The sequence below is a fragment of the Motacilla alba genome, chromosome 4A (assembly GCF_015832195.1).
Source record: "Motacilla alba alba isolate MOTALB_02 chromosome 4A, Motacilla_alba_V1.0_pri, whole genome shotgun sequence".
Taxonomy (NCBI): Eukaryota; Metazoa; Chordata; class Aves; order Passeriformes; family Motacillidae; genus Motacilla; species Motacilla alba.
The window spans coordinates 16,410,746-16,434,338 of NC_052045.1; the positions used below are offsets into that span (position 1 = coordinate 16,410,746).

A 23,593-nucleotide genomic window follows, 5' to 3' on the forward strand; every position below is an offset into this window, starting at 1 on the left:
TGGAATAGCCCCAGGCAGAGGATATGCAGTATCTAGTAGCTCAGATACTGGGTTTGCTCATTGCAGTTATTTACCTTATTCCTTTCTAATTTATTTACTGTTCGGATCCCAGTCCTGCTCCTCCTTTGCTTTTATAGCCAGATACCAAATGTGGCTACTCTCCATGGAAATTACTCTGACAGTAAATGCCATTAATACTTTTATTACCTCACTGAATACACTTCTGCAGCATGTGGAAGGAGGCTGCAAGGTCTGGTTTAGCAAACTGGGTATAAAAATCATTGCTAATTCTTCTGAAAACTGAAAGACAGAGTAGTCTGGCAGTAGCCATTTTAGTTCCCAAGGTGGGCAATACAAACTGTAATCAAAGAATAAACTTGGGGTAATTGAAAAAGCAGAGCAGAAAGTTAATTTTGTAACACTCTTATGTTCTGTGACACAAACTGTACATAAGTTTTTGTCCTCCTTTAAGAAATTACTGAGTGCAGAACTGTGTTCTATGTCATAGATAAAAAAATCACTGAACTTGTTTCTGCTTTTAGAGGAGTCATTCTAGCTTTCAGTACTTAAAATACATCCCTCTTTCTCTTCAAAAACACAGGGCACAAATCTCTGCTTTTTTACTCAGCTTAGTAAAAACATAAATAAACCAGGAAATTAAAGACAAAAAAAGAGACAAAAAAAGAAAAAGAAAAAAAATAAAGATAAGAAAGCTACCTTTTCCACATCCTGTTGTGCCTAAACAGAACATGTTGTACCAGCATGTACGATTTCTCAATAAAATGTATCGCAGACACTTCAAAAGCTGACCATAATCATGAGAGTTTAGTGAGGAATGTCAGCTTGGATGGGGGATTGTGCTGCTTTTGTTATACATTAGTTAAGCATGAAGGTTTGTGGGTTTTTACTTTATCTTGGATTTTACTGTAGTGTAATTGAACTCTGTTACCTTTTTCAGTTTCCTAAGTGTTCCACTAAGTGCTTGTGTGGATTTGGGTTTAAGGATATTGTAGATAGATCCAGAGGAGATTGAAGTCTGTGGCAGAGGCCTCTGAAGAGTTTGGCTAGTCCTGCACGGCGGAAACTAGGTCTTCCTTGCTTCCTAATCCCCCTGGGATCAGTCCTCAGACATATGCAGAAATAAGGATTCAAAAAAATGAATTTGCTATATATCCACAGGCAAACCTCACACTTACATCCGCAAAACCGGGTTTCACAGAAGAGTGTCTTTGATTGTAGCAGGATCATTCAGTTTACATTAATCTGGTGCATTAAATTCACAGCCTTTACAGGATCACACCCTTAACAGTAATTCCAGGTTTGGGGTGTCCTGTCAGCTGTGTCTGGCCCCTCCCCATCTTGGACCTCTGTCATTTTCACCAAAGCACAATTTATTTCCTTCAGTTACCTCATCACACCTGAGTCTTCATACAGATACTACAGCAATAAAACCATAATTCTTGCAGTGGGATGCTTGAACTCCTCAGACAGTGGTATCTCCATGTAACCAAACTTGATAAACAAATAGTCAACAAACACACTTCAGTAGATTTTACTACCTCTGAAGCAGCCTATATTTCTATAAAAAACATGACTTTAGGCTTCCTCTGTCAAATTCTGCATCAACACCCCTTTTATAGCCACAGCCCTGACAGGAAAAACACCCCAAACCCCATTTAAAAACCAGACTCCTCACTCACTGCAGACACATGGGTGGGTGTTTCACATCACTGTATCACAATTTCCTTCATGTGTTCACAAGAGAACACTGACTGGGTCTGGGGGAAAGGACCTGCAAGCAGGAACCATTTTAACCCTCCCTCTGGGGTGATGTGGGGAGCAGCACCTTACTGACAGGAAGACACCTGCTGAGGGGAGACCCACCATGGCAGGAACCCAGCTGAGGGGCAGAGACCCACCATGGCAGGAACCCAGCTGAGGGGCAGAGACCCACCATGGCGGGAACCCAGCTGTGGGGGAAGAGATTTTCTCCCCATGGCAGGAACACACTTAGTAGGAATCCACTGTGAGAGAGACCCTCTCCAAGTTGAGAGACCTGCTGAGGGAAGACCCATCATGGCAGGAACCTCCTGATGGGCAGAGACTTTCTGATGGGAGAGACACGCTGAGGGGAGACTCACCATGGCGGGAATACTTTGAGGGGGAGACACAGTCTGAGGGGAGAGACACATTGCGAGGAGACTCACCATGGGATAGACTTGCTGAGGAAGAGACCTGCTAAGGGGAGAGACACTCTAATGGGAGACCCACAATGGTGGGGTAAGAGCCCATCCACGGTGTGGGAGACACTCTCTGAGGGGAGAGACCTGCCATGGTGGGAACCCTCTGAGGGAGAATCCACAGCGGGAAGATACTCTCTGAGGGGAGAGAGCCACTATGGCAGGAACCCTCTGAGAGCATTTCCACAGTAGGGCAGACACTCTCTGAGGGGAAAGACCTGCTGAGGGCTTAGACCTGCCATGGGATAGACTTTCTGAGGGAAGAGACCTGATGAGAGGATAGACCCACTGAGGCGGGAAACCCTTGAAGGAAAATCCACTGGAAGGAGAGACTTTCTCAAGTGACAGACCTGCTAAGTTCTCTTCCATCATGTGGTAGACTTGCTGAGGAGAGATCTACTGAGAGAACTTCTGAGAGAAGACTTGCTGTGGGAAGAGACCTGCTAAGAGGAGAGACACACTGCAGAGAGATCTGCTGAAGTAAGAGACCAGATAAGGGGACAAACCTGCTGAGGGAATACCCACTATGGGAGGACACGCTGAGGAGGGAGACCCTCTGAGAGGATACGAGCTCGGGAAGAGACCCCACGGTGGGGATACCCTGCGGGGGAGACCCGCTGAGGTGGACATCACCGATGCCTCAGCTCTTCACGCTGATGCCACCCGGGGGAGGCGCTGCAGCAGAGCGGGCTGGTGGCTTGAGGGCAGTTTTGGGTGCTTGCTGTTGGTTGTTTGTGGGGTCTCCGTCCCCTGGCGGAGCAGGGCAGAGGGCGCGGGCGACACCCCGTTCCAGGGACACGACAACCCAGTCCCGGGCCCACCTGAGCCCCTCAGCACCCGCGATGGGCCCAGCGCCCCGGGGCGGCGCGGCGCGAGCAGCAGCGCCGCCTGCCGGGCAGGGCGGGGGCGCTCGCTGCCCTCGGTCCCTCCCGGCCCGTCTGTGCCCGCTTCCCGCCGGTTCCCCCGCTCCGCTCCGCTCCGCTCCGCCCCGCCCGGCTCCGTCTGTCTGCAGCGCGGCCGCAGCTGCCGGCGCAGATACGGTGTCGGCGGGCCGGGAGAGCGCGGAAACACCTGTTTCCAACATGGGGAAGGTGGGGAGGGAGAGCGAGCGGTACTGCCTGGCCCCGCCGCGGGCTCCCTCCCCTCCCGGCGGCTGTAACCCGGCCGTATAGCCTGTGGGATCGCCTTTCAGAAAGATCGCATTCCGTTTTTACACGTTCGGCTGAAAAACGCGTCTCGACCCTCTCCTCACGTGTTTTTTTTTTCCACCATGTCCGTTCGGGGGGGCGGTGGGTGGGGGGCACGCTCGGGGCTGAGGCGGTGGCGGCACCGACGGACCCGCGGCTTCCGACAGCCCCGGGGCCACCGACCCGCCCGGGGGCTCCGACCCACCCGGCCCGTGCGGGGTCTGGGGTCGCGGCTGCGGGGCCGGGCAGGGCCGGGAGCGGGGCCGGGGCTGCCGGCGGTGCGGGAGCGGGTGCGTGCGGGGGCTCCATGATTTCATCGTCGGCTGCGGGGACCTGCCAAGAGCTGTTACGCCTCACTGCGATGTGTAGCTTTTTCCTGCCATTTTTTTCATAATAAAAGAGGGAGTGAAGCGGGCTTTTTTTTTTTTTTTTTTTTCTTTTTTTTAAGGAAAAAAAAAAAAAGCCAAATGCATCAGAGAAGGGGGGGGGGAGGGAAGCAATAGCCAAAGGGGATGCCAGTGAGGTGTGGCTTACATTTAAATATCCAATATGTCAATGTAAGGGGAGTGTGTACGTATATAAAGTGCAGTTCGCATCCGACGGCGGGACACTGGATCCAGCGATGGGAGGCGCGGGCGGCGCGGGGCCGGGCCGGGGCCGGCAGCGCGGGGCCGGGCGGCCGCAGCCCGCGCTCTGAGCGGCCGCTCTGCCCGCGCCCCCGGGGCCGCTCCGCTCCGCGCCCATGGCCGAGGTGGGTGGCTTCCTGGGCGCGCTGGACCCCGACCTGCACGGCTTTCCCCCCGCGCTGGGCGCCGGGCTGCCCCTCGCCGACTCCCCCGGCTTCCTCAACGAGCGCCTGGGGCAGATCGAGGGGCGGCTGCAGCGGGGCTCCCCCACCGACTTCGCTCACCTCAAGGGCATCCTGCGGCGGCGGCAGCTCTACTGCCGCACCGGCTTCCACCTGGAGATCTTCCCCAACGGCACGGTGCAGGGCACCCGGCAGGACCACAGCCGCTTCGGTAAGGGGCCGGGGGGGTGCCCGAGCAGGTGCCCCACGCGCACAACTAATTACCCCGCTAATATAAATCATCCCGGGACGGATATAATTGGCCTCCTAAACAAATGCGCTCACTCCCTAGCAATGCGGGAGTTTTTATTTCCAATTTCCTACTCTCCCGGCGCTCAGCCTTTCTGCAGGTGCACTAAAACGTGCCTTTGCATGAAAAACTAAAAAAATAAAATTAATAAAGAAAAGAAAGAGGACGGTGACCAGCTTTAGCTCTGCCTCTGAAGTTAGTGGTGAGGGCAAAACAGGGACGTTCCTCGTTGGAATTTCTTGGAAATTCCTAGGTTGGAAAAAGAAATTCCTCGCTTTTTTTAGTTGTTTCTTCTTTTTTTTTTTTCTTTTTTTTTTTTTTTTTTAACTCCTCCTTTCTGGCGTCTGCAAATATTTGTGAGCTGCTTTCTTTTACATGTGTGACTGTGATTAGAAGAGCGTCTCCCCAAAGTGGGCAGGGATCTGTTGGCTGGACGGGTGTCGGGAGCTGGGTTTGGGAAGGAAAGGAAAGGGGGAAGCTGAAGAGGGGAAAACACTTAGGGGACCTCGGAAAGAAAGAAGATGGAACAATAGGCAGAGCACCGCGGATTTACCTTGCTGCCCGGGATACAGCTGCAAGAATGCAGTGCCTGTATCAGTGGCATACAAGAGCAGTGATCTCTAATGAGACTATATGTAATCTTCAAAAAATGCATCCCAAGCCACAGGCAAAAGTCAGATTGAGCACAGTAAGAGAAATTCCCGCTACTCCAGCATCTAGTGCAGGTGTCTGTATAAGCTATCAACAAGTCCCATGCCAGTGATCTCAGCTGTGTTGTCAACAGGTTGCAAGATGTACTTGCAAGACTTTTTATAGTTTTCAAGTGATTTAACTCCTCGGTGAAAGGAGTTCTTTTTTTGCCTTTACTTGTTCGCAAGCAGTCCGTTCTGATACTCCGGGAAGCGCTGCCGCTGCTATTGTTGGAGGTGTAAGGCAGGTTTTTGGAACAATTGGCGAAGCTTATCTTTCCATAAACACCAGGTGTGTGCATGGCATGTCCCTGCCTAAATCAACAAGAAAGTCATAACCCGCGGGTCAGAGTCAGGTACTAATATGCTCGTGGGGCGAGCGTTCTTTAATTACCTCCTGAAAACACCCATCTTTTAACCTTTCATGCTGTAATACACGATGGGTTTCCACGTTCAAAGAGTTGAAAGCAAACCCATTGCATCTGGTTGATTTTAGTTCAAGCTGCCACGTAGTGTTTCTAGTCTATCAGTTCTTTTTCTTTACCTTTGTAGAACTAAACAGTCCGTTTCAAATCACAGTGTTTGTTTCAGGTCCATTTTTCATAAAGATTGAGTAAAACAAGTATATTTTCCAACTTGGAAAAAACATGTTAGACAAGTTAAAACTTTTCATGGATTTTGCATGCTGAAGTTGAAGTCACACAGTGATTTCAATAAATTGAAACATTGGCATTCCCTAAGTGTTTTAGCAGTCTGCATCCAGCTCTGTAAACTACACCAGACTTCAGATATTATAGTTTTCTGCTTCAGGGTTTTCCCAGAGGCGGTGTAAAATAAATAGTTATTTGTTGTAATTGCAAGACAAAGCCCCAGAGGATTAGACTGGAATCCTTGCGTTCAGATCAAGTTGGACTAAGGCTTGCTTCAGCAGAGACTCAAAGCAATAATGTATTGGCACACAGTATTCACCATCTGCGTTCAGTAGCCATGAATATTTAAATTCCAGTGTTACTGGTATGGTTCATATTAGCATGTCATGTATCGATGCATTCCTAAATTTTGCATGCAACAGTCAGAAAGAAGTAACTTATAACAGGAATAGGTAGCCTGAGCGATTCTGGGGACTCCAAAGCTGTGGTGAGGGGTGCAGAGGTAGATGAGGGGTTCGGGGAAGCACTTTAAAGCTGCCCTAAATCTTTAAGCACCTGGAGAAATACTTAGAAATTCAGGATCAAGCCCATGTGGCCGGAAGGTGCTTGCTGGTACCATGAGCAGGTAAGTAAGGTGCTCCATGGATGGCTGCGGTGCCACAGCCCAGGCACGTGTCCAGCTGCAGGTGGGGTGTTGGGTAGAACCGGGCTTGGCATCTCCATCTCTTAATTTGGAAGGGATTCAGGAATAGACAGGCGGTATCTGCACCCTCCCTGCACAGCCATCCCAAAAGCTACCAGATGTGCAAGACATCCACATCTTCCAGAGAGGAAAACAGCCAAAGCCCCGCTGATGCAGAGCAGTCCCAAGGTCCCAACAGTGAGGGTTAAAAGAAGAGATTCTTTTGTACCACAGCATTTGGGGGTGTGACTGTAGGACTCAGGGGAGGTACTGGCATCATCCACCCACACTGCCTGAGCAATCACTGGAATTACTGCTTCTTTTCTGTCAAGGACTGGAGCTTTCCTAAATCACACCTGTCTTCTGGAATGTGATATTTTATACTTCTAAAAACACAGATTCTTGCAAGAACAATGGAGTGCAGCTTATTTTTCCTAGAGGAGCTTTAATGCAAAATGTGGAAAAGCCCTCTAGGTTTCTTGGAAGAAAGCTCATTTTTCACACTACAGAGGTACCCAAATTCACCCTCTCAACTGGCAGCTCTGGCAAGGTCACCCCCAAAAGGATAAAGCGCTTTCCAAAATGTATCTCTCTCACTGCATCTACTCAGAACCTTCCTCTACAGAGAAATAAAGGATGATCAAAATCTGGAGGTGGTCTGGACTGATGTTAGCACCCCAATGACAATCCTTCTCAGAATGAAACAGAGAAATTTGCCAGGAAAATCCCTGCCAGGAGGAACTGCTCCTTTTCTGCCTCACATCTCTTTTACAGCAGCATTAAAGAAGTGAACCCAATGGTGCTACTCACTGTAGTGGAGGAGGGAAAGAGGCCTTGAGGTTGCACTGCAGATGAATAAAGGCAGAAAACAAAGCTCTTCTGGGGTACAAACCTGCTCATGGATATGTTACACAGATTCCTAGAGAAGCTGCTGAGACCTCCAGAGAAAGTTTGGCTGTAATTTTGACATTCAGACCATAGTGCACCTGTTGCTGAACAGTTGTTGAGGTTTTTAGCCGAAGCTTTAGGTTTGTAGCCATTAATACAACATCTGATGTTTCTGTACCCCAGCTCCTGAATACAGTCATGTAAGAAGAGACAGGTGCAGGGAGCTGAATTGTTCTTTGAGGGATGGTTTAGAGTAAGGCGAGAGTGTGTGGGTCTGGCTGTGGCAAAGCTCAGGAGATTATTCAGTGCTTTAGTGGTAAATGAATCCAGTCAGAGTCTTAATCAAATCTCTCCAAGTCTTATCTGGAAAGACTCAAGGAACAAAGAGAATGAATAATCAAAGTGAGAAAAAAAAAAAGAGGCAAGTCCTGGGGGAAAGAAAAAAAGAAAGCAAAAGAAAAAAACAAAAGCATGTTCTACCACAAAAACACACCGCTACAATTGGAAAGAATTCTTGAGCTGGCCCCAGTGGCCACTCCCTGTGCTGCTGGAGATCAGATGTACGAAGCTGCAATTTTGTCTAGAATTGGAGTGAGTTAAGGACAGGATGGATATCCGCCCACATATTTTCAGCCTTCACTCTGTCTCCTGACTTTTGTGGGTTCAAGTTACGTTCTTAATGCTCTTTCAACATAGTCATCTTCCATGCATGTCTCCAAGTGCCACTCAGAGATCAGAAAAGAGGAATACTACAAGGGGTGTTGTCAGAAGAGATTGTCATGGGCACGTCTTGAAAGAAATTTCATTTGCAAAACCCGTATCTACCCAACCTGCACCAGGTGAGGGATGTCTCATTCCTGCTCAGAGAGAGAAGATGCTGATGCTGCTCCTGGCTTGGTCCTTCCCAGGTCTTTGGAGACCTGGGTTGATGTGCCTCATACAGAGCATGCATGGGGGCATACTCAAGAAAAGATCTGGGTTCCCCTGCCTTAGACATCCCTCAGTTTCTCAGTGGAACCAGCAACATTTTCCTGCTTCTCAGAAGTGACAGGAGACAAAAAAAGTGCTGATGCTGAGGACTGTGTCTATACCTATGAAGGTCCATTCTCCAGTTACTTGATATGTTTCACTTGAATATTCCTTTGTCTCCAGCCTGGGTGTATCTGTGTACTCCTGCTTTACTTTTTACACTCCCTGTACTTGTCCATCTTTCCTCACTCCCTCCTTTTCAAAGAGTAGCTGTGCTAATTTCTGGTCTGCAGATGGGAAAAAGCACTCAGCAGTTCAGTAACTCCCTCATGTCTGAAACTGGTGGGTAGTGAAGGGAGGAAATCACCCCTCCTCTGCACCTCTCTCCTCCCTGCTTGGGATTCTTTTCAGCTGAGAAACCACAACAGCTACTGAGGAGAGCAGAGCCAGGGTCTGTGTCTGTCTGTCTTGGAAAGGCTGCCTTCCTTGCCTATGCTGCCTGTTCCTGATGTTTCTGCAGGCAGGATGTGTCCCTAGGCCAGGATGTGTAGCTGGGTGTATTTCAGCCTGTCTGCTCTGGTCCATAAAGTGTGTTTTGTGGTGTTTGCTTCCCTGTTTGCCTCCAGGCCTTGCCGCTCCCAAGTCCACATTTCATGTCCCCTAGCACTCGCTGGTTTCAGGGAGGGCTGGATTAGATGCACAAGCCCCAGAGCAGGCAGGGGAAAAGGAGGGCAGAAGGTCTGAGGGTCGGTAGGAATTCCTGCAGCCGGCTTAGCTGCCAGCACCTGACGATGAGTCTGCACTGCACAAAGTGGGTCAGGGGTGTCCATCGCCGTCTGGGCTGTCCTGTATTTAGGCAGTGATGCAGTGTCATCTGAGAGTTGTCATCCATGCCCCAGGCTGTGGGGTGACCCAGAGCTGTGGCTGCCACTGAAGTCAGCTGGCTCAGGTGGCCGCTCGTCACGCGGTGGCTTTAAACCAAGGCGATACTTTTAAGAGGAGCTCTGGGAGGTAACCTGATCAGAGCATCAATTGCCCAGGGCTGGATGTTTTGGGAGCTATATTAGGAGAGCCGGAGCCACGCTAAAGGTTAGAGCAACTTTCCCCTCCAGTCAATGGAGACATGCAGTCATCAGATGAGATGAGGAAAACCCTCTTCCTTCTGCCTCCCAGCTAATTAATCCTGCACTGGACACTGGCAAAACTGCCTGTGACCTTTACATAGGTAGTGTGTGAAATCCATAATAACACAGTCCCACCACTGTCTTTAAGAAGTTTTCCTGAGAAGATTGAAGGTCCCCACCACTTGTGGTGTTGGGTAGGGGCTGTTTGTTTTTAAGTGTTTCACCAAAGGTTCTCCTGTTACAAGTCTTTCCCCCATTGAAACAGCTGCTGCTGTGGGGGTGCAGCAGTCAGACCCTGCTGTTTCTTTCCAGAGGAAATGAGGCTGCCACCATCATAGCAGGCTGCAGCCCATGGGTAAAAGAGTTGCTGTAGCAGGGCTAGGGATGGCTGGGACAGTTGCTGCTGGACTGCGAAGAGGCAGGAGGCTGGGACAGGCAGCAGGACACAGGGGGCAGGAGGAGGTTCTGGCAGTAACAGTGGTGGGGGGTGATGGAGAATAGACTGGCATTTCCCTGGCTCCGAAGGCTGCAGAGGAAGATGCATTTTTAACCTGTGTGCTTTGAAGCTGGATTTTATCCCTATGGCTTGTATATACGTTTTGGGTTGCCAAGTATCCCACTGGAGTGCCAGGATGAAGATAGTCCTCACAGACATCTCTTCTAGTGCTTTTCACTTCTTTTTACTGAACCCATGACTTTAAAGTATGTAGGACAATTATCCTGTTCTAGAAGACAAAACTACACTCGTTTTGGTGAAGAATGAAACCTAGCATGGTAACAGCCTTCTGACATTGCTAGTGGCCAGGCCCAAGTTTCTACATCTGTCTTCTTGGTGATAATTGTGAAAAAAACCCAAACCCAAACCAACAAAACCTTGCAAAGCTTTTCTCATTAGCAAAGACAATCCCTCTTGGGCAACTCAAATTCACAATGCTGGGGAGAAGCCCAGGCTGGAAATCAGAAGATTGCACACAGATGGGACTATAGAGTTAAGAACTGTATTGTTACTGGGAATGGCTGGTTTGTTTTTGTTGCTGGAGCCTGGTGTTGTTCTTTTCCTCTGTATGATTTGCAGGGTTTTTTTCTCTTTTAGGGATTTTGGAGTTTATTAGCCTGGCAGTGGGGCTGGTGAGCATCCGTGGGGTGGACTCCGGACTCTACCTCGGCATGAATGAGAGAGGCGAGCTCTATGGGTCGGTAAGTTCAGGCTGGGCTGATTCCACCCTGTCCCACAGGCAGCCCTGCAGCCTGTGGCCTCAGCCCTGTCACAAGCTGCTCTGGCACAGGCCTTCCATGTCCTTGGGGTGCCAGTGATCTCCATCCTACCCTTGATGCCACTGCTGTTTTAATATAAATGATACATAAGGAAATTGGGTTTGAGGGAGGATTCACTCCTGCTGGGGGAGCCCACAGTGGTGCCCAGCCCCCAGACATCACACTGAGGTTTTGCCTGTCAGAAATGTTGTGGCAATGGCCAGGTAAAGGCAGGGGAACATTTAGCAAAAAGCCAGGAACTGTTTATGTGTTTTCCCAGCCTGAGTAACACATCAGTTGTACTCACCTCTCATGGTCAGGTCTGCACCTATCTGCCGGTCTTGTCTTTGTGTTACGGCTCTTTAACCAACAGAAGCTGAAATTGTAGCCTGAGTGCTATTGGAAAATTCTCTATAACTTCTTTTAGGAGTTTAGGGCTGTTGTTCATGATTTCCTAGAAGTGCCCTTTTCAGGCTAAAATTTTCCATGTTTTGACTAAAAACCCCAAGTGTAAACTCATTAAGTGTTATGACTTACAGTCAAAATGCCAGGTCTTAACAGCTGGGCAGAGGTGCTTCCTACAGGTTAATTTAACTCAATTCCTAATTATTTAGCTCAATTAAGGGTGGATCATAATGAAAATAAAATGAAATCAAATAAATGGGTTTTAAACTAAAGCAGAAGGCAGCACTTCCTCTCACCGTCAGATAAGCTTCAGTGCACAAGTTAAAACTTATGTACTCTGCTTACACAGAAGATGTAAGAAAACCTTTGATTGGCAAACCACGAGTTTAGCTCATTTTTCCTTGTCCCATTTCCACCTGAGACTGCCACAGACCCTTCCACCATTTAAGACGCAGCTTCTGATGTTTATATGAGATAGTTGTCTGGAGAAGCTGTGGCTGCCCCATCCCTTGCAGTGTCCAAGGCCAGGCTGGATGCTTGGAGCAATGTGGGATAGTGGAAGGTGCCTCTGCCCAGGATGAGCTTTAAGGTCCCTTCCAACCCAAACCACTCTGTGATTCTCTGATCATCAAATACTGCATGCAGCAATAACTGTTCTTTTCCAGCCTCATTTCTGTAGCAGCTTCTGCTCTGCACAGCAGAAACAGTGGTTAAATTAAAAATGTGCAAAACAGAACAAAGAAAAATCACCAGGATTCCATAAAACACAAAATCTCCTGAAGCACACTTCAGAAAGCAGGGCTGGAACAGCACCTCTCCTGTCAAACTCCAAGGCTGCTCAGCAGCTCCTGGAGTTTCAGCTTTCACTCATGCCTGCTGGAGAACATGAGCCCTTGTATCTCCCCCTCCTTGCCTTCAAACCTTGCAGCTCTGATTGTGAATTGAGTTTCATGATGGGTTAATTAAATTCTAGATCCTGTGTTCATGTTACAACACAGAAACAAAAATAGGGTAACATTTTACAGCGCTGAATCTGGAAACAGAATTGACCTGAAGACAGTTGTGGGAGCTGTCCCTGCCCATGGCAGGGGTCTGTAATGAGGTGATCTTTAAGGTTGTTTCCAACCCAAACCATTCTGGGATCTTGTGCACCAGGCAGGACACTGCAGGGACACACTCAAAAGGCTGCTCCAAACTGCCGGCGTCACGAGCCAGGTCCCCAAATAACCCTGGAGTTTTAAAATCTGGGACACGTGGGTTGTACAATGATGGCTTTTGGAACTCAAAAGCCACTACAGTATTCTTAATTAAAGGTCCATAAAACAACGCCTGACAACAGCATTAGCATTACAATGGTATTTTGGGAGATCACAGTACAGAGGTATTTTTAAATTTTCAGCAAGTTTATTATTTCCCTCTGTGCCAATTTTGCCTGATGCCTGTGTTGATGCAGCCAGAGCCAGCTATCCCCACAGCGACACGTGGAGTCCCCTCAGGACACAGAGCTTCTCCTCCTGTCCCTGTTGTCCTCGTGCCAACATTTCTGTAAAGCTCCCCGAGGATTTCAGAAATGCCACTAATACTTACAGCAGCAGAAGTCACGGGCAGCACCTTGCCTGCTGCCTGTGTGGTGTCAGGTTCAGTGGGGACGTCCCAGGGCTTGGAAAGGAATAAATCACACCTTGCAGAATCACCCCAGACTTGCCAAACATTTTCCACAAGCACTGTACTCCAAACTGCCCTGTGCAGCACGGGGGAATGGGGGCAAAGCAACAGCCAGAGTTCAGCCAGTCATCAGGTTCCAACATATTCCAAGTAGATGGCATCTGAGAGGAGGGAAAAAACCCAGCCTGTATTTATTGACAGAGCTGGGAAAAGAAGCCCACGGTTCCCTGGGTCTCAGATGGCCAAGGCTGTGGCCTAGGACTTTTGGAGGGCTCACAGCTCACCTCAGGCTTTATTTAATTAGCAGCAAAACATTGAAAACAGGTTCTGAGCACAGGTGAGCTCCCGGATTGTGTTACAAAACACATCTACTGCAAGCAGTAACATTTACTGAGCACTCGGTGTGCCGCAGAGGGGACACATTCCCTGGCCAGATAGTTTACAGTGGAGGGACAGTGGCTGTAATATTAGAGCACTCTGCATTTGCAGGCTGCCCTTCAGCTGAAAGGGCTCCCAGTCACCCTGGCAGTGCCCTTGTGGGATGGGATGGGATGGGATGGGATGGGATGGGATGGGATGGGATGGGATGGGATGGGATGGGATGGGATGGGATGGGATGGGATGGCTGGACCCTCTGTGACAGCACAGCAGGGCTGGCAAAGCCACCTGCATCCTTGTGGGGCAGAGGGACAGCCTTGCTCCCCACTGCAGCCAGGCACATCCCTGTAGCTGACACATGGAGATGGGAGGGAGAGGGAAGGGACACTGGACATAAATGAAAGGTCCATCATCAAACAGCCACTGCCAGAAGCCCCCAGCTGCAAGGGCTGGATGGGAAGGCTGGCTGTGGCTGTGGGGACACCAGTGCCATCTGTCCCCCCACGCCAGCGTGGGATGCATCAGCCACACACCCTCATCACATCATCTACCACCACCAACTAAATGTTCCCTGGGCTCTGACATCCCACATCCCTCTGGATCTTGTTAGAGCCTCCCATCACAGCCCAGTGCCACTCCAGGAGGTGAAATCCTGAGCAATGCTTTCATTCCCATCTCAGTGCAACCACCTGTGTGCCCTGAACTTCCAAAGCAGTGCTTGCTCCTGTTTTCCTCTTTAGAATCCTTCAGATGTGCTGCCTGCTGCTTCTCTCACCCAAAAGAGGGGATTTGGGGTGTGTGGTACCTTGGAGGAGGCTGCTACAGGGGCACGTGTCCCTGCATGGTGGCACAACCACCCCAGCAAGCTCCAACTCACACCTGGACAGGTTTGGAGCTTTGTTGTGTGCCTGTCTGATTTATTCATGGAGCACCTTTGCAAAATCCATGCCCACCTTCTCCTGCTTTTGTCTCCTTCCTCCTCCAACTCCAGAGGTCCCTGGGTCTTGGCTTGTGTCCATTTCCAGCTCTCATCCAGGGGAAGCATCCCCAGCAGCACAGTCCTCATCCTCAGGGGAGCCAGGAGAAGGCAGCTGGGAAAATGCTAGAAAAACAAAGTAAGGAACGGTGGCAATGTTTTCTCTTGTACCTTTTTGACACGAGTGTCTCTTTGTTCCCCTGCTGCGCTGCCCACGGCAGAAGAAGCTCACCCGGGAGTGCGTTTTCCGCGAGCAGTTTGAGGAGAACTGGTACAACACGTACGCCTCGACCCTGTACAAGCACCCCGACTCGGAGCGCCAGTACTACGTGGCCCTCAACAAGGACGGCTCCCCCCGCGAGGGGTACAGGACTAAGAGACACCAGAAATTCACCCACTTCTTACCCCGGCCTGTGGACCCTGCCAAAATCCCTGCCATGTACAGAGACCTCTTCCACTACAGGTGATGGCTCCTGCAGTGTCAGTGTACATACTTGGGCTCCCAAGCTTTTTCCCAGAGCACTCTATTAATAGTCATTCCATCATTCCTGTAAGAGTAGATGACCTAGGGAAGCACTTACATTGAATTCAGACACTGCTGTTCCTCCCTGTTTCCAGTGTATATCGAACCTGGGTTATTTATGGGGCGGGGGTAGGGGAAGGGAGGGAACCCTACATTTAATCTTCCATTTCGTTCACTTTCGTTACCCGGTTGCTACAAGAGAGGCTGAATATTCAATGTTATGGTTGCTTAAAGGAACGAGCAGGTGAGCAAACCTGATCACCGGGGAAAAGAAAGCCCCAAAACAACCTAAAAATGAAGAGAAGAAAAGAAAACAAAGACCACAGAACTGCTGCAGTTGTTGCTGCTGAGCTGGGATAGTTCCCTGCTAAGGGAAAGCTTTTGAGTGGTGCCCTGCTTAAGCAGCCTGGGAGTTTGCTACATGGATGATGCTCATGGACTGGTCCTTATCTGTGGGGTTCTTCCTGCTGTTGGGGTGGGAGTGGGGCAAGGAACATTATTCAGATGTAAGCATGGATACTGTGCATAAGGACAAAACTATTTATAAAATGTATATGATATTTATTTTATATATTTATTTATTTCAAAATAATTTTATTTTTAATGAGAGATGCTATGACCGGATTTTCATCAGGAAGAATAAGGTCCTACTGAAACAGGAAAAAAAAATGAGTTTTAAGAGCTTATCGGCAATAAAATTGTCTTTATATTATAGATTTCTTGCTAGCCCTTTTTTTTGGCACTCTTCAACAACTAACCTGGTATTTCCCCAGCAACATGAACAATAAATCCACCTCTGAAAGGGCTTTGTGCAGTAAAGATCCAAAGACCTAAGCCCCAAACTCCTGCAGGAAGATGAAATCAAATCACAGGTCTGGGAAGCACCAGCTCGGCCTCCTTGGGGCGTGAGGCACCCCCGTGGATTTACTGTCCTGCTCAAAACCAAGAGGACAAACATTTGGAGCATCTGCTGTGTTTTGGATGGACCCATCAGTCCTGCAATAAAACCAGCACATCTTGCGTGAGATTTACCTGCAGCACCATGAAAAATCCATGGAGAAACAGAACGAACAGCAGCAATTCTAAACCCGCTCGCTTGTAGGCAGTTACCGTGGATGAGGGTCATCCCCTGCTGCAGGCAGTGCTTGGATGTTCATGGCGGTGTGGCATTTTCCTCTGCAGAAGCTGTCTGGTCCCACAGTCCTGTCACCTTTCCTCTGCCTCCAGCTGGGCTCAGCAAACCTGATGACATTTGGCAGCCCCGAGCCAGCCCCATATTCCCAGCTGGTGCCCAGCAGTGCCAGGAGCACAGCACTCCTCCAGTCGGGCCAGGCACACTCATGGGTGAGGCTTGGCTGTGCCAGCACAGGCCCTCAAGTGACACTTGTGCCACGTCTGCCCTTGCTGGCTGCTTGGGATGTCACAGACCTGCAGGGAAAGCTTCCAGCAATGATGCCAGCTCATGTTTTGTCCCCTGTGATAGCAGAGAGGGATTTCAGCACACGGTGGGAGCAGGAGTGCGCGGTTGCAGAGGCACAGGCACTTTGCAGCACGAGGAGAGACTGACAGCAAACAGGGTTCTCTGGAGGGTGCAAAAACCTGAACAACTACAGCTGTGGTGGCTCTGGCTTTTCCTTATCACAACTGCTTTGTCCACAGTGTTGTTTCTTAACCTCCTCCTTGCAAAACAGTCATGGTAACCCCTCAGCTGCTTCATCTTCAGCCTGTGAATTCCCAGGACATTTTCACTGACCTAGAGATGATCCACACCAGCTTCTTCAAAAGCTACATCACTAATGGAGCAGCAGCCCTAGAGGCCAGCTCTGCTCCCGACTGTCTCTCGCCCTCTCTGCCACCTCCCATGTCCCTGCCGTGTCCCTTCGGGTCCGGCAGCCACCAGACGACAGGCTGGGGTTGGCAATGCGGAGATTAAAGGAGCTTTACCTTCAATGATCCAGACATGAAGGAATTTAATCCCGTGTTTGAAATAAAAAGAGTTTATTTAGCTTCTTCCTCTGAGTCACTGCCCAAACATCTCATCCCCGGCTGCTGTGTCGGGAGCTCCATCGCTCACGAGACGCGTCCTCAGGTGCACTTTTGACCTTCCCCTGCACGAAGGGAAATCCCTCAGCCCTGGAACCTTGCTCTGCCCCCTGGGATGATCCTGCTCCCTCCACCAGGGCTTTCTGTTGTGCTTGAAGATAAATCTGGTGGTTAAGATCCTGCTCCTTTTCAAAATGAAGGTCAAAACCTGATCTCAGCAATGCCAAGTAGATTTTTACCAACTCCAAAGGGAGATGATTTGGCCCATGGGGGCAGTGCTGGACTTGTTCTTCTGATACCCAACTCAAAGAGCTGCTGCAGCAGAGCCTCCTGCCACGAAGGGACACACAGGAACCAGGGATGCTGTAAAACACCTTTTCAGGATCTGGGTTCAAAAAACTCATACTTGCAAAAACAAAATCATAAAGAATTTACTGGAAACCCCTTGGTAAAGGCTGGTGTCCTGTCCTGTGTGGGGCATTCATTAACTGGGGAATTCAGCACTGCTAAATCCCACCCAAATGGCTCTTTCACAGGAATTTACATTGGTTCTGTTCAGCAAAGCAGCTGAAGATGTGAGTGACCTGAGTGACGTGGGAGCTGAGCAGCAGCAGAGGGAACCACCACAGACACGGGGTGCATTTTGAGTGGCACAGGAGGGGGCTGTGATGCACAGTGGGTTTGTATGGACACACTCATCTCTCCACCCCATCCCGTGCCCCTGGTCCAGCTTTACCCCACCTGAAGATGCCAACTGCTCCTTCGGCCTGGAGGTGCTACAGGGCTGGCAGATGGACCTTGCTAGGAAAGTTTGAGAGGAAAACATGTTTGGGTTGCTTCAAGCTAACAGAATCTTCCAAGTCAGCAAAAGGAAACGGTGTTTGTTTGGGGTCTCAGCTCATGTAGATTCCATGGGATTCAAAGTCACAACAGCCAACTGGAAAACTTCTCTCAGAGGGGAGGCAAAGGCTGGTGCAGGGGGTGGCTGTGATCCCCAGAAGCCCCACTGTGCCCCTGACCCCAGAGCTGTTCTACACACAAGGCTGTGGGTCTGGGAACACCACAGCAAACGGGACAAAGGCAAGCCTTCTCCTTCCACCCAAGGGGGGTGGGCCTGTTCTGTGAAACATTATCCTGGGACAGCTGTGCAGAGCAGGAGGGAGGAGGCTCCAGCAAAGAGGTGGGAAAGTGCTGGAGTCTCATTGTGGAGGCTGCAGGAACAGGGGAGCTGCCTGGGAGAGGCCAATGTGGAGCCAAGCACAGCAGTGCCTTTCTCCCTGGCTTTGGCTCATGATCCAGGGCACAGGGATGCATTGGATGGATTGTCTGGAGACTGACATACAAGTGCCAACATTCACGTGCCCTCAGGGACATCCCCATGGAGACCCTGCTGCCTGTGGGTGGAATGCATGGCTTGGGGTTCTTTTCTTCTGGGTGGAATGCATGGCTTGGGGTTCCTTTCTCCAAGGGGGAAAAGGAGAGGAGGCCCCAGACTCACCTTCTCTGGGGAGAGCGATGGAGAGCCCAAAACTGCAGACGGAATCCAGAAACTCAGAAGAAATACAGAAAATCCAGAAACTGCTGGAAGGCAATGAAGGTGTCCTAGTGTTGTCCCACCTGGCTGGACGTCCAGAGAGATGTGCTGCTGCTGCCAGACTTTGGCTGAGATGTTTCTGGAAGGACACCCAGGGATGGAGCATTCCTGAAGGAGAAGGGCTGAAGTTCATTTGCTGTGGAGACAAAGACATCTGCACCCCTTGGGACAGCGCTGGTTGTTGCTTTTTCCAAAACTGCCCCAGAGCTGCTGAATTCTCATCGTGGAGAACACCAAGGCTGTCACCTCACACCTGCTCTGGGTTTGAGCAGGAGCCCTGGGAAGCAAATTCCAGGGATTCTCAGGCTCTTCCCTCACTGTGCCAGGAGGTATTTGGCACCGAGACGCCACCGAGCAGGGCAGGACACCACAGCAGACGTGGCCAGGGCACGTGTTCTCCACTGTGCTGCTCGCGGGCATGGCGAGAACCCAGGGAAACGAGCAACACTGAATTCCTAAAGCAGCTGGTGTGGCTGGATCCAGCTTTGAGGGGTGCCTCAGGTACCAGCTCCTGTCTCACTCATTCGCAAACAGCTCTTGTGCACACAAGGCCAGGGTGCTTGAGATCAGTCCTTGGACGTAGCTGAGCACAGAGCCAAGGGGTGACCCCACCTCCCCCTGCGCCCACCTTCCCTGAGCCCCTGCCCTTGTCCAGGGCAGTGTCCCCACTCGGGCCACAGCCCTTCCAAAACTCTCCTCCAGTGACCCCCAAGCCATCCCTGGGGAAAGCAGGAACGGGAGCTGTGGCTGGGTGAAAGGGTCACACACAGGATGAACTCATCCCACTCATCCCAGCCACGCTCAGCAGGGCAGGAGCTCGGGCAGACCCTGCACAGCAGCACAGCTTTCCCAGAGGCACATGTGGAATCCTGCTGGTGCTCTGTCCCAGGCCACATCCCCAGGGTGGGTTGCACAGCACAGAGGGTGCACAGGGGGTTATTTGACACCTGAGCAGGTCTGGGAAGCTCAGACACCACGTGATTACTGGTGCTGCTGCTGCAACACCAGCTTTTTTCCAGACTCCTCCAGCTGGGAACAGTTAGGACATTTGGCTTTCCATAAACATTGAAAATCTATCCAACTTCAAAACCATTTTTTGCTTGAACTTATGAATTTAGTTTTATTTACTGTGTGCAGAGTGGTTCTGCTTTTAAGATAAAGGCAAAAGCTGCTCAGGCTGGGCACAGCTGACACAGCAACGGGGCTGGTCAGTGTTGGGACACCTCAGCACAACATTCTGGACATGGGACTCGTCCCAGGACACTTTCCAGCCCAACACAGACAGCCACATCCAGCCTGAGCTGCCCACTGCCTTCCATCAGCGTTCAGCCAAGTTAAAAGTCACAGGGATATTTAAAAACACGCTGCCCACAGGGCCCCTTGGAGCACAACTCCAGTGTTTTCACCTCAGACACCATTTCCACCTCCCTCAGCTTTAGCAAGACCGTGCCCCTGAGCAGCCCCAGCACGGCCACAGAACGAGCAGAGGGCACCTTTAAACACAATTATTACACTTTCCTTTGCATAGAAAGGGGGTGTTTTGCCCAACAGGTGGGATTTAATAACTAAGGAAGAGAGAAATACAACTACCAGGTTAAAATACAGCAGCACCTTATTCTGATTTGACTAAGCAGAACGTCACCTCACTTTTAACCATCTCGCTGCTGGACAACTCATTTTATTTTGAACAGATAGACTGGCAGAAGCTGCTATAAATAAAGTAATTTGAAAATCTGGACCACAGCTATTTTCCCAAAATGAAATCAATGGCTATATCCACTAAAGTCATTGTAGAAAACAGTAGAGCTTCAACTCACAGCACAGTTCTCCAAAGACACGTTCCCAGGCTGAATCCCTGTGGAGTTAACACTGGACTGTGAATGTAGCACAAGGCACGTTGATGTATTTTGGTCACTTTATTAAATGAGATATTAAATAGTTTAAGTTTCAACTACTAAAACAGCACTTTGAATGGTGAAAACACATAGTATATCGTCATACTTGAATGCTTCTTCTTTTTTAAAAACACATTTCCAGTCCTTATATATATTACAAAACAGCCTTATAGGAAGAGGGGACACCTTTTCTATAGTACTTAAGATATTTAATACAGAACTGAAAAGCCATCTAATAGAAACAAAGGCAAGTCTTCACAGCTGTATGATTTCAGCAGCCAAAGCTGGTTGATGGACTGAAACATTACTATACAACTGGGACAAAACATATACAATATCACGATACTAAGCAAAAACGCTTTACATCCAAAGGAATAAACAGGTTACAAAATGTGGATAATTTAGCAGGCAAAACTGTATTACAAGCAACATTTTTATTTGTCATCTTAAGCCATTTTTATCTAGTTAAAACATCTAAAACAAATATAAAAATGAGCCTTTTATTATCTTACTGATGTATGTTCTGTCTTTAAGTACTGGTTAAAGCCTGATGTTATACTCAAAGCACGTTGTTATGCAGCTAAAATGTCGAGTGAGAAACGTAAGCAAAGTGGTCCAGGTTTTACTTCAATGCTTATCTTGTATTCCTTCTTGTCCATTAGTCTTCTATTATCCATAGGTTTGTCCAGGATGAAATAAAATGTGCCTTTCAATGTTGCCTAAAACTTCCACATTTAAGTCTTTGAGTTACTGTAAAACTCCACTTAACATTCCCAGGTTTGGTAGAAAGTACTTCTCTTATTCACAACACGTAGGAATATCGGTGACAGTTACCCAGAGGACATTTGCCTTCAAATGTTTGTCTCAACATCTCACTTTTGTCTCTTCTAGTGCCAACATGTGTCTCTTTGCTCCCTCCCCCAGATCAGAGTTAACTGTAGAGCTGGCAGAGCACTAGAACACACTGAGGGTCTTTTGTGGTATCTTGCCATCAGAGTCCGAGACAGAAACTTGTCAGCTGGGCTTGCAGCAGCCCAACCAACCTCTGTCCATGTCACAAACCAAGCGTGAGTCACACACCGAAACATCGTGGAACATCTGCACCTTTAGATGCAAAACTCGTCCATTCTGGGCAAGAACTCAAACTGTTGCAAGAAACTTCCCAGAAACCAAAATGATTTTAGTTCGCGCCAGCATCAGAAGAGTCCAGCACAATCTGGAGCCACCGCCTCCATCTGTCTCCAGAGCCCTGTGTTGTCCACACACCACCGCCTCCATGTTCCTGCCACTTACTCGTGCCCCCAGATGATCAATGGGGCTTTTTGGGGAGACAAGAATCAACCAAAGTCTATGCAAAGGAAAGCCCTATTTGTACTATTTGTATTTATTAAGACAAGCACAACAAGTGCGGGCAAAGAGAATGATAATGGTATGGAATAAACCTGAAATTTATCTCTGGCCTACATTAAAAAAACCCCAAACCAGAACAGAAGCAAAACCAAAATCAAGTTCTTTGTGTCCTAAGCCATGTTTTCACACAGCTGAAGGGATGGGGAGGAGTGCATAACCCCATCTCTACCAATGAAGTTGTTTCACGCTTCTGGCAGCTCCAGAAGTTGCTACAGCACTTTCTCTGTATCCATTTCCAATGGGCAATGGTTGTGCCATGCTGAAGGGGGTTCTCTGACAGGCCACCTGACCCTGGCCACCACCACCATTTCACCCCAAAAGACAGGAATTGAATTGTGTTGGCCCGTCCCCCATCGCCGGCAATGGGAGGAGACAGTAGCACCAGCATGAAGGAGTTACCAGAAATGTGCTTTGTGCTGGACTCCACAGCCAGGGATCAGCGTGTGAAGGAAAAGCACCTCCCACTCCCAGACCATCAGCTGCTATTCCATCACATGGAACTGAAAATAAGAAATGGCAGCAGACTGGGGAAGGCCCAGTCATGTTTAAGGCTGGATGCACAGTTCCCTGTGTCTCAGAAGGTTCAGAGCAGTAGTAGTTACAAATATTGCACTCAGTTCTGTTTCAGAGAGCATTTTCAGCTCCTGTTCCATTCAGCACAGATGACCCGTGAAGGAAACTAGACTATTTCTGTTACAAGGTTCCCACTAATAGAAAGAAATGGGTAAGCAGAAAAGTATTCCATAATTTGAGGAATCAACTCTAATCAAGAACTCAGCTGTTTTCAATTCACATATGTCAGCCTGAACTTACAGACCTGCAGTCCTTCCTAAGCTTCCCAAAGCTTTGCAGCCATGAAAAGCAAGCGTAGGAGTTTAGACAGGAAACCTGTGGAGATGCTACTGTAACGGGAGGACTTGTTTTCACTGAAAACAACTTGTTATCTCCTGTACTCAACATATGTAAGAAGATTCTAGGCAACATCACTGACAATAGGGAAAACATCATGACCTATTTAAACAAAGCTGAAACACTAATATGGAACATGGTATTTAAGGGGAGCAACCAAACTATTCTTCTTAATTTTTTTTTTTTACAGTTGAGTTCTGTTAGGCCATTGATTCCTAAAAAAATAAAAGTTCTTTCTCTGATTTTAACAATCCTTTAGGCTTTTAGTGCAAAATCACATTGATTTCCCTTGGGAAGGCCCTGGATTTTTGCCTCTCATTGGGGGTGGTGCTCGTTGTAGGGGTGGTGGCTGCATCCCACCAGACACTGACTGATACATTCCTCTCACATCTATGGTTGGGTAGCTGGAAGGATTCATGATTAAATTTGGAGGCTTTGGCATCATGAGGTGGCCCATGGCTGCTTGCTGGTAGGACATCTGCTGCTGCTGCTGCTGGTTGTACTGGTGCTGGAGCCGCCTGTTCATCAGGATCCTCTGGACACAGCCGATTAACTGCGGAGGGAAAGCAGAGCTGCCTGAGTGCACGACCCGTCCCCCTGCTCCCAGGATCAGGTTCAGAGCTGAAATCAATTTGTTAGGGACAGCATGGCTGGGGGAAAAAGCCCCATTGTTATCACCATCCCTAATGTGATGGCATTCAGCAGCCCATTACTGGAGAAACCATTTAGTAACAGCATTTAGGGCTCAGTTCTCCTGAAGACTTGGCTATTGTGTTGCAGGCAGCATTTAGGTGAGTTGCCATGGCAACATGTACTCTACTGTGAAATTATTCCCAGGTATAAGTTACATCATCATTTGTCAGGTACCATTCATCTTCCCTTTGAAAGTCCCGCCTGTGGACTGTCAGTGTTTGTTTGCCTGAGAGAAAAACTCTCCTTCTGACATCATCTGGGCAACTTTCAGAGTCTGCAAAGTAATTCTAAGCTAAAACAACATTACCAACACTTTCTAAGA

At 49.0% G+C, this 23,593-nt stretch overlaps 2 protein-coding genes across 9 annotated transcripts in view; one reads left to right on the forward strand and one right to left on the reverse strand.

Annotated features, from left to right (window-relative positions):
- Positions 1-4,008: 4,008 nt before the first annotated feature.
- Positions 4,009-21,733, forward strand: FGF16 (fibroblast growth factor 16). The gene is made up of 3 exons (XM_038123203.1): positions 4,009-4,446; positions 10,620-10,723; positions 14,426-21,733. The coding sequence occupies exons 1-3, from the start codon at positions 4,170-4,172 to the stop codon at positions 14,669-14,671; spliced, it is 627 nt and encodes a 208-aa protein (XP_037979131.1). The 5' UTR covers positions 4,009-4,169; the 3' UTR covers positions 14,672-21,733.
- Positions 20,266-23,593, reverse strand: part of ATRX (ATRX chromatin remodeler) — a 68,117-nt gene continuing 64,789 nt past the window's right edge. For all 8 annotated transcript variants that reach the window (XM_038123196.1, XM_038123195.1, XM_038123193.1 and 5 more), the window contains one exon: positions 20,266-23,131. In XM_038123196.1, coding sequence (XP_037979124.1) covers positions 22,853-23,131 — 279 coding nt within the window. In that variant the 3' untranslated portion in view covers positions 20,266-22,852. The remainder of the gene's footprint in view (positions 23,132-23,593) is intronic.